This window comes from Telopea speciosissima, chromosome 4, assembly GCF_018873765.1.
Source record: "Telopea speciosissima isolate NSW1024214 ecotype Mountain lineage chromosome 4, Tspe_v1, whole genome shotgun sequence".
In the NCBI taxonomy this organism is placed as follows: Eukaryota; Viridiplantae; Streptophyta; class Magnoliopsida; order Proteales; family Proteaceae; genus Telopea; species Telopea speciosissima.
This window is the reverse complement of record NC_057919.1, coordinates 13712118-13727337: the sequence shown is the minus strand read 5'-3', so window position 1 is coordinate 13727337 and position 15220 is coordinate 13712118. Positions and strand designations below refer to the sequence as shown.

The following is a 15220-nucleotide window of genomic DNA, read 5'->3' as shown; positions in this document are numbered from 1 at the left end:
ACTGAAATGGATATAAGTTTTCAAATAGAAAACAATACATGATACAAATAGGTTAAGAACCTGGATTACAATCAAAAGAGGTCACAAGAGTTTGCTTGATGCCACACTAGATTACCAATTCGCTTTTTCACAATGTGCAAGTCCATTACAAAGCAGCTATTGAGAAACCAGACCTTCTAACAAAAAAATCATCTGAAGGACCATTGAATTTCCTCAAGAGTTCTCCCCTTTGTCTCAGGGACCCAAAGTGCCACAAACACTACAGTTAAAGCACTCATAACTGTATAGAGAGTGAATGTACCTGTTGAGAATGGAGGCTCATTTTAGTTTATTTTAGACACACACACACACACACACACACACACACACACAGAGAGAGAGAGACCTCCTCTGCTCCAATTCATAAGCAAGTTCGCAGTCATTGTAACCAACCAAGATGTTAACCAGTTGGACAATGTCGCCGTGCTTCCACCAAGACTCTTGATATTCACTGGCATTATCTGTCATTTCAGGTTCAGTAAGCACATGAAACATAAGTCTAGTTGAAAAACTGACTCAAACCGTGCAAGAGAAAGCCATACTGTTATCAGTCAGTACTTTCTACTCTAACAAGATTTTTTCTGCCCACCAATAAATCTTAATAATTCAAGGCTATTTTCAGAAAATTTACTTTTTATGACGCCCTAAAATGAAGGTTATCTTTCGTTGATTTCTGAGGAACCATTTCTGCTCTTTCTCAGAATTGAGTTTTCGGGCCAATTTCTGTGCAAGAAAGAGAAATAGTTTGGTTGGGTAAGTAACACCATCCGAACTTCAATTTCTGGTCATTGAATGGGAATTCAAGATGGGAATCATTATAGAACAAAAATAAGGATTTCAAAACTGGGACACAGGGAGGTTGATTTGGCAACGAAGAAAGGGAAAGACTGCGAGGACAGGCCTTGGTGCAACGGTAATGTTGCTCCATTGTGACCAAGTGGTCACGGGTTCGAGTCTGGAAATAGCCTCTCTGTGAAAGCAGTGGTAAGGCTGCATACATTATGACCCTCCTCAGACCCTGTAGTGGCGGGAGCCTTGTGCATTGGGTATGCCCTTTTTAAAGGGAAAGACTGCATGACCAGAGTGATGTCTCCTTTCTTCCATAATAAGGAACCTCAATGAAAAACCAGAGGGAGAATTCACTGCCCAATTCCCTTAAGAAGAAAAGTAGTGAAAATTGTGCAATTCTCCCTCCTTCAAGACTTCTTTGGCTACAGAAGACGTGAATACTTTTGATGAGGCAGATGATGATCCGTGGAAGACCAAAGAAGAAGGCAATGTGCACAATGAGGTGGAGACAAGATCCCTCTTCTCATCATATTCTTATTCTTATGGGACTCTGAAAATAGAGAAGCCCGATACAGAAAAGATGGGCAATGACGTTTCTCCATCAAAGAAGAGGCGAATCAATAAGAAACATACAGAATCGTAGGCATAAGTTCGGATGATTTCCCCTTCCTAAAACCCATGCATTATCTTCTCAGCTACAGTAACAAATATTCCATAAAATAAATAAATATGTATATACAATTCCTAAGATACCCTTGTGGTACATGACCTATCCTAACACTCCCCATCAAGCTGAAGCATATATATCTCCCATGCCCAACTTGGAACAATCTTCAAAAATGTTGGACGAAACAAAGCTTTAGTGAACATATCACCCAACTGATTCTCATAAGAAAGATATGGAGTAGAAATCAAGTTCCTCAACACAGCTTTTCACACAAAATGGCAATAAATCTCAATATGCTTGGTTCATGAAACACTGGATTACTTGCAAGTTAAATGGCTGGTTGATTACCATAAACCATATCTATAGGTTTTGTAACTGGAAACCCAAGCTCTTGAATAAATGACATTAGCCTCATTAACTCAACTACAATATGAGCCATGGCTCAATACTCAGCTTCAGCACATGTTCTTGCTACTGTAGACTACTATTTACTTCTCCATGTGACTTTATTTCCACCAAGAAATGTACAATAGCCAGTGGTTGACCTTCTGTCACTCTCAGATCCAACCTTGCATATCAGGATACCCAATCAGATTAGCACACTTGTTATGTCTATAAATAAGACCCTTTTCAGGAGAACCTTTAAGATATCTCAGAATATGGCAGGCTGCTTCCCAATGACCCTTTTTAGCTGATTCCATAAATTGGCAAAAAATGCCGACAACAAAGGATATATCAGCCCGAGTAACAATAACATATATAAGCTTGCCAACAAGTCTTCTATATTGATGTTTGTCAACAAGTTCTTCTCCATCATTTATCCCAAACTTCTGTTGTGGGTCCATGGGAGTGTCAACTAGGAAGCAAGTATACCAATCTCGGACAAGAGATCTAGAACATATTTTCTTTGAGAAAGGCTGACACCCTTCTTACTCTGAATCACTCAATACCAAGGAAGTACCTTAGAGTGCCCAAATCCTTTATCTGAAACTGTTGATGTAGAAATGACTTAACTTCTGCAATACCACTTGGATTATTACCAAATATAATAATATCATCAATGTATACAATCAAAATAGCCACCTTAACTTCCCATTGGCAAACAAAAACCCAGTGAATAGAAAAACAGTGTGTGAAGCCACATCTAGTAACAATAGAACTGAATTTATCAAATCATGCTTTGGAAGATTGTTTCAAATCATAAATAGCCTTATGCAGTCGACAAACCTATCGAGCATTCTCCCCCTGAGCAACATACCTAGGAGGTTGCTCCATATAAATTTCCTCATGAAGATCACCATACAGAAATGCATTTTTGACATCCAATTGATATAACGGCCAGTCAAAATTAATTTCCAAGGAGATGAGAACTCGAACTGAATTTAGCCGAGCAATAGGTGAAAATGTCTCAAAATAGTCCACCCTGTACGTTTGGGTATAGTCTTTAGCAACCAAGCGAACTTTTAGTCTTTCAATTGAGCCATCAGGGTTATACTTAATAGTTTTTATATACCCAACGACACTTCACTAAATAATTTCCTAGAGGTAAGTCAAATAGAGACCAGGTTTGACGAGAAAGAAGAGCCTCCATTTCTACATCCATATCCCTCTTCCAGGCAGGATAAGACAAAGCCTTGGAATAGGTAGGAATAGTATGAGAAGACTAGGATAATGCAAAGGTGTACAAACAGGTTGGTAAATGAGCAATGGGCACAAACTTCTCAATAGTGTAGGCAACCATAGTTTTTTGGGTACAAGAACAAGTACCTTTCTAAATGGAAATTGGTGCATTCTGACACCGCTGATAAACCTGCAGTGGTGGTTGCGAGGAACTAGACGAAGTAGATGTAAGAGGTATTACCTTAGGAATGGGTGGACATGGAAAAATGTCAATTGCCAAATATTTCCCGTCAACAGAATAACAAGGGGTGTTTTCGAAGAAAGTAACATCAACACTAACAAATTGTTGGTGGGTGGCAAGTACCAACAGTATGGTTGGAATTCCTGCAATGTGTACACTGACAAAGAACCTGATCTGTTCGCTCTCAACCATGACCACCTCCATGCCATGTCCTCCCCCTGAACCATGCCCTTTCCCAAGAAAGCCACTACAGCCACGACCACCAGTTCCAGCAACAAAAGTGGAGCTTTTCTTAGGTGTTGAAGAAGAACCAGCTCTGGAATGGGAGGGAGAGACGACACGCTGAATACGTCAAAATGCGTCATTGATAGAGGGCACTTTCTCCCCAGCAAGTAACAGATTTTAAACAATCGGCATAATTCAATCCAGACAAGAACTTAGCAACTTGGAACTCAGCTCTTTTAGATTTTAACTTCTCCAAATCAGTTGTAAGGGGCTGATACACATTCCTCCCACATTCTTTGTATAATATTATAATATTCACCAATAGAGGGCGAGCCTTGGTGCAACGGTAAGGTTGCTCCACTGTGACAAAGTAGTCATGGGTTCGAATCTGAAAACAGCCTCTCTGCGAAAGCAGGGGTAAGGTTGTGTACGTTATGACCCTCCCCAGACCCCGTAGTGGCGGGAGCCTCATGCACTGGGAAGAAGAAGAAGAAAAAGAACTAAACCGAGAGCTCCACAAGGATATTATATTAAGTAGGAAATATTACAAAGACAAATATACCCCTTCTTCCCAGATACATCTTTAAACCCTACATAATAAATAAATGTATACACAATTCCCAAGATAACCCTTGCGGTATTTGACCTATCTTAACAACTCTTCCTTATGTCCTCTTACTCATTACTATTCAGTGCATAAAACCAGAAACTGTTTCTCAGAAATTAGAGAATGTGCTTAAAGCCCATTCTCAAAATACCATTCTTAGTAAGAGAAATAGAGTTCCACAAAATTATTATTTTAGGTATCTGGGCTCAATCATAAATAAAGAAGAAGAAATAAAGGATGATGTTACATCGAGAATTAAAATAGGATGGATGAAGTTGAGAGGTGCATCCGGAGTGTTGTGTAATCGACGTATTCCTTTAAAACTTAAAGGAAATTTTTTTATAGACAGTCATACAAAAGGATAGCATGATGCGGGATGTTACGCAGTTAAGAAACATCATATAGATAAACTCAATGTAGCTGAGATGAGGATGTTGAGATGGATGTGTAGTAAAACTAGGAAGGATAAAATAAGGAGTCATCAAATTAGAGCTGATTTGGAAGTAGCTCAAATACATGATAAGCTACGATAAAGTTGTTGAGGTGGCATGGCCATGTACAAAGGAGGCCTTTAGATGCTCTAGTATGGAGAAGTGATTTGATTTAGATTGAATGAGATAAAAGAGCCAGGGGTAGACCCAAAATGACTCTAGGAGAAGCGGTGAGGAAAGACATGCATAGCTTGGCCTTGGAACAAGTATGACTTTGAATGGAGCTGATTGGAGAGTAAGGATCTATGTAGCTGACCCCGTTTAGTTGGGATAAGGCTGAGTAGAGTTGAATTGAGTTGAGTAAGAGAAATAGGGTTCAGAAATGATACCAAACGTCCATTTTTGGCTCAGAATAGTTGTTGGGCCAGCAATTGTTTCCGAGTAATCAGTAATACCAAAGACACCCGAAGTTTAAGGTGCTGTTTGACAACATTTCTGTTATGCAGGAGTATTCTGAGCTAGAAGTGTTTTTTTGGGTGATTTTGTTCTAGGGGAGTGATTCTGCAGGAGTAGAATTGTGTTCGGACAGGGCTCGTAAGAAGTGATTCCAAATCCTTCTCCAATCTCGCTGCTTCCTCCTCCTCTACAACAGCTTCTGCTCTACTCATAACCATCCAATCTTCCACAGACCCCTTCAGCTCTCACAAATTGCTCATACCTGTCTCGGCTTCCACTGCCCAATCATTTCAATTCTCATCAGCATCCATCTTGTCCAAGTATTTAATAGATTAGTAATATTTGATCCTCATGACTGGACACATAAAGATCGAGAGAGACTAGCTTGAGTTGCACAAATGGAGTGAGGTCTTAAAGGTATTGGATTTGATGTCGGAGAGGTCAAGGTCCTGCAGTGAATTCATACCGGCCTCAACAAGGAATTCAAGGCTGCTGGCAAGGATGAGCTTCTGCAGGTTCTGAAGGCGGGGAGTCTTCTCTAGGGACGACGCACCAATGTTTGCAATGGAGATGTGCTTGAGGTTCCCAAATTTCTCTAGCAAACTTGGAGGGAGACGGCCTTGGATGCATTTCACTATGCCATTGAGGGTCAGGGGATAAGTAGAAGCACAATCGGTTTGGCCATTGAGTGCCGTTTCCACGACCTTTTCCCAAAACTCATCCATGAAAGAGCAAAACCATAATTTCAACAATAACAATAGAAAACGAGAACAAACAAGGAAATGAGACGGCACAAAAATTACATAAACCCTAGGGTATCACATCACTGTAGCACAGAAAATCAGGTGATGTGCATTGATTACTCTTCTATCCATGGTTGGACTGAATTATTTTTTGTCTGTTGTCTGAACTCTTGAATTGCTTGAAACCCTAATTGGAGTCTATACAAGTTCTGATGGGGTGGTGCTGCCAGTGCCTGCAGCAGCCGTGACATCTGAGAGATTGGTGGTGAGTTCGAGGCTGGGAGTTGCAAAGAGATGAGAGAGATGGTGGAGGGCGGCTGGAGAAGAGGGAGGGAGGGAGTGAGGATTAGAGAGATAGAGAGATAACCGGATCGAGTTTCTCCAAATCTGTTATGACTTATGAGAACAGAAAATCGGGAAAAAATAATTAATTTTTTTTTGTTCTCAAAGTTTTTTTGACCGGTTTATTCCGTGGGAACCCAAAATCAACTCAGAATTGCCAAACGCAATTCCACTCTCAAAGTTTTTCCCCAGACTGAAAAACCACCAGAATCGCTCCCAGGGGAGCGTTCTCAAATGGCACCTAAGGTTTACAGAAGCACAGAGACTACGTTTCCCCAGAGAACCTGTAGGTCCTAGCCTCTAAGTACTCTAACAGAATGCTGCAAAAGCATTGGATAGCAATCAGCCAGGCATCTTGAACTATGTTTCAAGAGATTATGCATATATCCTTTGACACCAGCTCAACTTATATTACCCTGCCTTTTTGCAACAGCAGTTACAACAACCTAAAATGCCAGTGGAAGAATACTTTTCATCAATTCCATATGAAAAATTAAACCTTTCTAATGTGATTTAGAGCAAAACGTCAGATGTACCATTAAGCAGCAAAGATTGCCTTCTCTTGGCAGAGAAACAAGATGAATAAACTGGGCATACCTCTGACATTATAATCCATGGGAGAGGTCCAAGTCCTAAAGAGTAGGTAACCACGAAGGTCTGCCAGAAAATAATTGGTTAAACTGTGAATCAGTAACAACAGACAGTAAACAAGAAACAACTTTAGAATTTGAAGGGAAGAAAGACATACCACAATCCCCACCACCGACAATATGCCCATCAAACTATAAAAATGAGAATCTTCAGAGAAAACGTTCTGTTTGCAGCAGAAGAAGAAACATATTGTGCTCAATTCATAAACTCTTGGGGATGCTAGCCCTGAAATATAAATCTACACATCATGCAAAATCCATTTGTTCCACAGTGTAACTGACCTTTGAGTAAAAGGATACTGAAACAAGGAGAAGACTGGCAGTCATTCCAGATGAGGAGATCTGCAGCAAGTGATATAATCATTAAATGTTCATATTCCAAGAAGATATCATCACTGACGAAAACAAACCATTCAGCTCTCACTCACTAAAAGAAGAAGCCGACGACCAGCTTTGTCAACCAACCATGTTGTGAATCCAATAGTAATAACCTAGATAGCATAGGATAACCTCTCATTAGATGGATCTGATGAAAAATGCTCATATAATGTTGCAATTTAATTTTTGGACAAATAAAATATTTTGACACAATGATTCAGGTACCATCATAGCACCAAGTCCACATGTTGCAACATTACTTGAGGAAATACCTGTTCAAATGTGATGCAACTAAAATGAATAAAGTATGTCTGAAAGCCAAAAGAAACCAAATTTATATCAAATTTACATTTTCCGTCAGCAAAAACATTTATTGATGTAAAAGGGAGTGGCAAACTCAATTATACAAAGCTAAGAACAAATCAGGATAGTTAAAACAGGACATCCAAAACCTCAAAGGTTACAACACAAACAAAGAAAAGGGAGTTACACCGGCACTGGATAGTCCCCAATTTACAAGAAGCCCCTCCAGGCTCTGGCCTTGCCAAGTTCATCAGCAGTGGAATTTTTAGATTTTTGCACCCAGTTGAGTGAACATTCATGGATGCAGCCAAGGCCATAGCACATCTTATCAAGCCGGCCAAGCACCATTGTCCCTAGGGAACATAATAACATCCATCTAACAATTACCTTCCAAGTATCCCTCAACTATTAAGGGTAAGAACATTTGTTGCCCAATCCAACCCCATCAAGATTGGTTGCAATTCAGCTTCTGCACCATCAATCAAACCACTAGGGCAGCACATGATTTCTTAAGCACAAATTGACAAGTAACAATAGAACATAATAGGATAAAGTCTAAGAATGGAACAAATGGTGTGCTTATGTGCAAGGATTTAAAAATTGGATCTGTTTTTTTTTTTTTTTTTCCCAAGTTTGGCCCAAGTTTGGAAGGAAAATTCAGGAAATCAGGGTGGATCAAGCTCTGGTGATCTTGCTACTCTGAAACCAATACAAAAACAAAAACAGCCTGACACATGCTTGAAAACCTCGAGCACAAGTACCCAGCATCTAGAACATTGTGCCTAATTCAGGTTGAGGCCAAGATTTACTTGATTCTTAGCAAAGACAAACCCTGGCAGCCCATACTTTTTACCTTCGCTCCAAGCAATGGCCCCTTAATGAACTCCCACCATTCATAACTGACCCAAAAAGTCTTTCACATTCATTATCAGTTTAACACCTTTTACTGATAACGATTAACCCATAATTGTGGACAAGATTTTAAAATTTAATTTTCCTAGTCTGTTTCCTTAATCAACAAGTCCTAAGTCATCTGTCTCTTTTATAAAAATCTAAATCTGACTTCTCCCTGACCTTACATCATATCACTAGGTAGTAGAGCCAAAGTGTCCTGCATTTATTCTCTATTACATATGGTGAGTATCAGCTATTTTCTAAAAATGGATGTGGTCTTTATATTCTCTGCTCTTTTCTATGCGAACGTGGATTTTTCCCTAATCGTACATCAAATATCATTCCATAGCAGAACCTTGGTTTTCCTGCATCAATCATCTACTAAAGATGTTGTATAACATATCCCTTCTAACATGTTATGTGTTCCTACATTTTGTTTTGCTATTAATTCAGTGATGTTTTATTGAAAAACTTCATGTTCATTGTTTGAAGGATCAAATTGAGCCTTTTTCAAAATTATACACTTGAATGAATTTTGAAAAACTCAGTTCATGTTCATAGTGTGAAGGATGGGATCAAATTCTACATTTTACATGTTTACGTATGAAGTATACTAACTCCTTAAAATAGGATATCAAATACAGGGATGGAAAACCTAGATGACTCTCCAGGAGGGTATTCCCAGACCATTGGCTCTTTTTGCCATGTGGCAGTATCTGTTAGTACTTCGACTTTGAAGCCATTCTATGTTGTCCACATTATCATCTAATCATGCCTCAAGTCCAATCCAACATTACCACTCGTCAGAATAAATCTTTGCAAATTGTTTGAAAACTCAATTTTGTTTGAAAAACAAAGAATAGGGACTATTGAATAAATGATGGGAAAATCCATAAAAGCAGTCAGCTATTTAGCAGAGATAGGTAGCTAAATTTGACATATGGCACATCTAGGAACTCCCCATCTATCCAACAATTAGAAAACAATTTTACCTGGACATGGCAAAGTATGCAACTAGGGTCCGGCAAAGATTCCATTTCTGGGATTCACATTGGCTTACATGAAGTATCAGACAGAATTAAGGCTTATAACTTGAAATGTCTAAGTATATTTTAGGATAATAAAACCAATCCACATGGCAGGAATAGGAGATAGTCTGGGAATGTCCTTCTAGACTGTCAATATTGGTTCCCTCTTCCTTCAAACATTGCCAAAATTTTAGAAAATTTTGGTCTTTATTCAGAGGTCCAGGAACCTAAATTTTAAACATTTCACCTGGAACAGATTACAGATTAGTGAAACTTTGGTTCTTTAGAATTTGACTTTGGCAACAAATATTGAATTCTAATGAATTTCTCCTTCTGATTTATAGATTTAGTACTGGAGCATTATAAAAATACAAGGAAAATACATGAAAATAAAGGAGGAAAAAAAATTCAAGCATTTAGTTAGAATTTAGTAGTTTCATGATGGTTTTGGAAATTTCAGAAAGGAACTCATTCTACTGATAGGTTTAAAGATAATTTCATTTGGAATGTTTTGTTTGATTCCCCAGACAAGAAAGATAGAAAGATTGAGCATTTGAATACCTTGCCTTTGATTTCTATTTAGAAACATCTATAAAGGCAATCATATATCAACAACAGCACTATTCTTCAGTATGTATAATGACATTGTACTGTGAACATACATCCAGCTAACTGAATGTATCAGTTAATAATTGATTCCAAATAGACTCAGGCGTCGGGACACTTCAAGCTGTGATGAGAAAAACTGAAGTATCAGTTAATAATTTATTTCCATAGCACCATTGACTTTACATCACTTCTCTTGAAACTAATAAAAGTCGTACCCAGTGCCCGAGGCTCCCGCCACTGTGGAGTTGGGGAGGGTCATAATGTATGCAGCCTTACCCCTGCTTTTGCAGAGAGGCTGTTTCCAGACTTGAACCCTTCTCTTGGAACTAATCAAGGTAAACAGTAAGTACCAAATTTTGACTCTGAAACACTACCTAGAGTCCCACTGTAAGGAAAGATGCCAGTTGGAATATACAAGACACTAAATGTTTGAATGATTATAATCCAAAAGAGACAAAGACATCACCATCTCATGAGCTTACCAGCAGCTTCAAAAATGGTGGTGGAATAAAATAGCACACCATTGATTCCACAAGTCTGCTGCAGCACAAGTAATCCAATTCCCAGCTGCAAGATATCAATTATCCAGGTAAATTAGGTTTCTTGTCATCAAGATCTTTTCCTTTTTTACTTCCCCTCTGTTTTTTCATTAATCCATTTTTGGGTTTAAGAAAAGCAACACCAGTATACTTTAAAAAATTCATAATACCATCAAAGGAAACCAGTATCTTCTTCGTCTCAGTTCGGAAAAACGAATCGCAGTAGCTCTTTTGCTTGATGATGCCACAGACCTCTGTAAAAAGAAAATTACAAATAAAATCTAAGTGATTTGATAGAGAATAATATAAAAACTAGGGTGAATCAAACTATATCAACTAACAGATTTTTATATTAAATCCCTGTCCAATTAATTGGTCAAAGATTTAAGACAATTTATGGACAAACCTGGACTGTGTTGGATTTATCTGAAATTTTTTTAAATGTGGTACCTTGATTTCATTCACTTCAGTGGAGATGTCCATGTCAAATCCCCTTATAACTTGCAAAGAAGCTTGAAAATCATCCATTTTACCCATTTTTGCCTGAAAATCAGGAGAAATAGAGCATATCAGAATATGTAACATGACTTTCAGCTTTAATTGAAATATCATTTAAGATCCTCACCAGCCACCGGGGAGATTCAGGGATGAAAAACAGACCAGGTATCAGAATCGTGCAGGGCAAGATTCCTGCACGAGAAAGAGTTAAAGCCAATGAGTTTAAATGCACTGATATGGGTGTATGGTTCAAGCTTTTTTTCTATCGTGGTCCAAAAAAACACTCTCGCCACAGAGTCGAGAAATGGCGAGAAAACAGGAGAGGGAGAGAGAGAGAGGACATGAACTCTGGAGGTTGAAAAATCCGCATTGTTCGCTGTTGCATGACTTGAACGATCAGATTCATCTAGTTGCTGTCATTATCGATTCTGCATCTGCAACTTGAGGAGCCGATTAGCAGTTGCCGCAACCCATGCTGAAGATCTGATTTCTTTTCCAGCGGAACAATCAGAAATATGAAGGAGAAAGCAACGGAAGGGACGTCTACATGGGGGAGAAAAAAGGAGGGCGGGACAACAAGAAGAATAATGGTGATTCTGGTGCATTTGGAATGGTCCAACTGAAAATAGAGCCACCTCCTACGGATCTTATTTTCTCTCTTAATCCTCCCTCTTATTTTCTGTTTAGTTTCATTTTGGAATGTTAGAAATGTGCACGAGAGAAGTAGACGTGGATCTTTATCCTCTCAGTTCTCTCTCCGGTACATTTCGTACGATTCCTCTCATAGAGGGTGGAAATGACTACCTTATCCCCCTGTCGGAACACATTGCTTGGGTGGAGCCACCCTCCCTCTTATTAGAGACACTAGCAAACTGTACCGGATCGGGAACCTGAGAGGATAATTTTCCGAAGTGGATAGAATAAAGTCAGGGATGAGTGAAAAAAAATCCTCTGCAGTGCATTGCAATGGGACCTTGAGAGTTCAATACATGGAAGATGCGACATCCAACGGTGCCTTAAAAGCCTTAATTGTTGTTGTTATTTTTTAGTATTTTATGTTTATTATCTTTAGGAGAGAGTTTTCATACATAGCCATGCCTTCAACCGTTGGATGGGCATGATCGTGTACAGTACGCGGTCTCTCATCCTCATTCAACGGTTGCAAACATGATCCTACTCTATGCTTGGTCATGCACAAAACCTGTTAGGGAGAAAGAACGTTGCATGGTTGTGTGGCCACTGCATCAGCGGACTGGGCCAATGGCAGTGCACATGTGCATCGACCAGGAGGGGTTGAGTGGTCTTTTTGCATGCTCATGTAAGAGGTGTATAGGGCCCAACCAACCATTGTTCTTTTTCCCTTAATTTATATTTACTGCCTGGTCAGTGGTCACACCCTCAACAACCTCTCACATGGGTGTGCGCAAAGACCATCTTGTCCTTGTTGGTCGATACCCCTGCATGCATTGCCATTGACCCAACCGCTGATGTAGTGGCCATGCAACCAAGCAGCGTTCTTTTTCCCTTATTTATTGTTATTAGTATTATTATTGATTTTAGTAGTTTTATTATAGTTCTTGATATTATTACTAGTAATATTATTCTTAGAAACGACCTCTCCTATGAATGGGACACTCTCATTACTAGTAATATTATTATTTTTTTATATTATTACTAGTATTGTAATCATATTATTATTACTTTTTAATATTTTTATTTTTATTATCCATTATCACTATTATCATAAATAGAGAGAATCAATTCTTAAAATTAAATTACAAAAATGAATTTCTTATTCTTAAAATATTTTAAATTGATGCAACAAAAATTTTCAATGTCTTCACTTAAAAACTATTTATTGATTTATTTTAAGAAATCAATCTAAGCAATTTTATGACATTACTTCAATCTTCAAATAACGTATGTAATGATTCAAAACAAAAATGCATAGCCTGAAAATCAGTATAAAACCCAAATTCGATTTGATAAGAATACAGATGTTCCAAAGACCCTTTAACATTTGGGCTAAAATACTGATTCAAACATCTCCTCATACCAGTAAGAAGTCATCATTAGAGGCTTACCTAAAACTGCAAGTACTCTCCAGTTAACAAAAAGTCCCAAAAGATAAACCAACATTATTCCACTTGTAAGTGCTAGCTACACACAGAATAACCAATCCTGTTGGTTAGTTTGCAGTAATCAAGGTTACTGGAGACTAATAATAATAATGACATGAATCCTGTATTAAAATTTAAAACCATGTATGAAGCAAGGAAGAGATAACTAGCCTGGTTCACTGATCCAAGGGTTCCTCGCATGTTCTGAGGTGCTATCTCTGCTATATATACAGGCACCTATTGAATGTAAACATAATTAATTGGATTAGTAATATGTATATATATATAGAGAGAGAGATGTTAGAGTTGGGAAACAACTCTCTCGATGTGAGAAACGTACAAAAACGACATGTGCAAAATCAATGAGAACAAACAAAAGAAAAAAAAAAAATCACACAAGAGAAGAGATTTACGCGGTTTAGCAATACCGCCTACATCTGCTTAGTGGTACGATCTTCTACTAAGAACAAGTGAGAAGTGAGATCAGAGAACGAAGAAGAAGAAAATGAGAAGAAAAGGATAAAAGAGAGAGAGAGAGAGAGAGAGAAGAAAAGGGTGTAAAAACACCAAAAGAAAAAATAGAAGAGAGAAAGAATGAACAAGGGACTTTGAATTCGGTATCAAATCACAAGGAATACATTTTCTTCTTTTGTTTTTAGTGCAAGATCAAATCACTTCATGGATTTAGACAGCATTGTCAAATCACGTAAATCTCTTGTCATTAATGTGATTTTTTTTTTTTTTTTTTTTTTTTTGTTCACGATTGTTTTGCACATTCCATTTTCCATTTTTGTGCGTTGCATACATAGGTAGAGAAAGTAGTTTCCTAACCCCAACAACAACAAGAGAGAGACGAAATCAAAATCGAGCTTACAGTGTAAGAGATTACTCCCACCCCAAATCCGACCATTAACCTTCCCATGTACAGAAACGAAGAATCCTAATCACAAAAGCTGAAATTGATCAGCCAGGGAAAAAGAAAAGCAAAAATATTAACTGTTTGAAGAAAATTATTACTTACGTGGGCAAAAGATACGGCGAGCCATCCAATGATATTAGGGATAGAAGCAATCATTAACGACTGCAACTCAAATGTGGGAAGAACAAAGATTATGTTAAAGAGAAAGAAGACAATTTAAATCACCAAAAGACAATTAGAAATGATTTGAGTTTGAATACCCCTTTTCTTCCTATGTGCTCTGCAATTTGACCGCTCGCTATTGCTCCAACCATGCCGCCTACATTGGATAGTGATCCAAATACCGAAAACTAGAAATCTCCACAATAATGAGTTAGAAATAGAAGATCCAATTTTTTTTTTTGTTTTTTGAAATGATAAGAAGAATATTCAACCTCGGAGATTGAAAGTCCAAGATCTTTGATGATACCCTGTTGCGTAGGGGAAGAATAACCGCACTGAACGATAGAACAAAAACAATGAAATAAAGAAGAGATCAGGGGAAATCCTGATGAACAGAGACGAAACGAAGCAGCATTGAGAGAAATTGAAGTGGGTGCGTGGGTGGAGGATCTTACGGTGAAGCCGAACTGAATAGAACCTAAGGCTACGATGAGAACGCAGAGCACAACGGAGACGGAGTTGTCTTGGAGGATCTGAGCGGAAGAACCGAACATGCTTGACTGCCTCGAACCCATTCGATACCAACTCCCTGTGTGCAAGAATGGTTTCCGGAGATCCTTTGCTTCCTCATTATCGTCTCTCAAACTCATTTTTCTCTGCCCTTCCTCTCTTCCGAGTCCGATCCCTCTCTCTCTCTCTAGTGTCAAGCACAAACGAACAAGTTCTCCTTTCTCTTTGGCTTATTCTCTTATTCAGACGATGAATGTGTCTTTATGCCGCTGGGGAGCTCAGGCAAGGAATCGTCGGAAAATGGGCAGTGAGCACCGCAGGTGATGGTGCAGGAGGTTAAGAAGGAAAACGAAGCCGAGTAAAACAAAAAATAACAGAATTACGAAAACCAAGCTATGAAGCTTAAGACTGGTGGTTAATGATTAATCATGTCGTGGACAAGATTCTCCG

General features: G+C 38.6%; 2 protein-coding genes across 2 annotated transcripts in view; both read right to left on the bottom strand.

Moving 5' to 3' along the window:
• LOC122660284 (sugar transporter ERD6-like 6) overlaps positions 1-14079 on the bottom strand; it is a 32040-nt gene extending 17961 nt beyond the window's left edge. Inside the window, exons 1-2 of the mRNA XM_043855522.1 lie at positions 14075-14079; positions 3124-3128 (exon numbers count right to left, since the gene is read on the bottom strand). The gene's annotated coding sequence lies outside the window, so the exon portion shown is untranslated. The remainder of the gene's footprint in view (positions 1-3123; positions 3129-14074) is intronic.
• LOC122660285 (sugar transporter ERD6-like 6) lies at positions 84-14972 on the bottom strand. Its single transcript, XM_043855523.1, has 18 exons — positions 14716-14972; positions 14533-14595; positions 14359-14448; positions 14201-14260; positions 14054-14119; positions 13351-13416; positions 13144-13219; positions 11187-11251; positions 11012-11104; positions 10732-10815; positions 10505-10589; positions 7414-7460; positions 7239-7301; positions 7093-7152; positions 6909-6974; positions 6758-6817; positions 386-500; positions 84-301 (listed from the first exon to the last, which is right to left on the bottom strand). The coding sequence occupies exons 1-18, from the start codon at positions 14908-14910 to the stop codon at positions 189-191; spliced, it is 1467 nt and encodes a 488-aa protein (XP_043711458.1). The 5' UTR covers positions 14911-14972; the 3' UTR covers positions 84-188.
• Between the last annotated feature and the right edge of the window lie 248 nt (positions 14973-15220).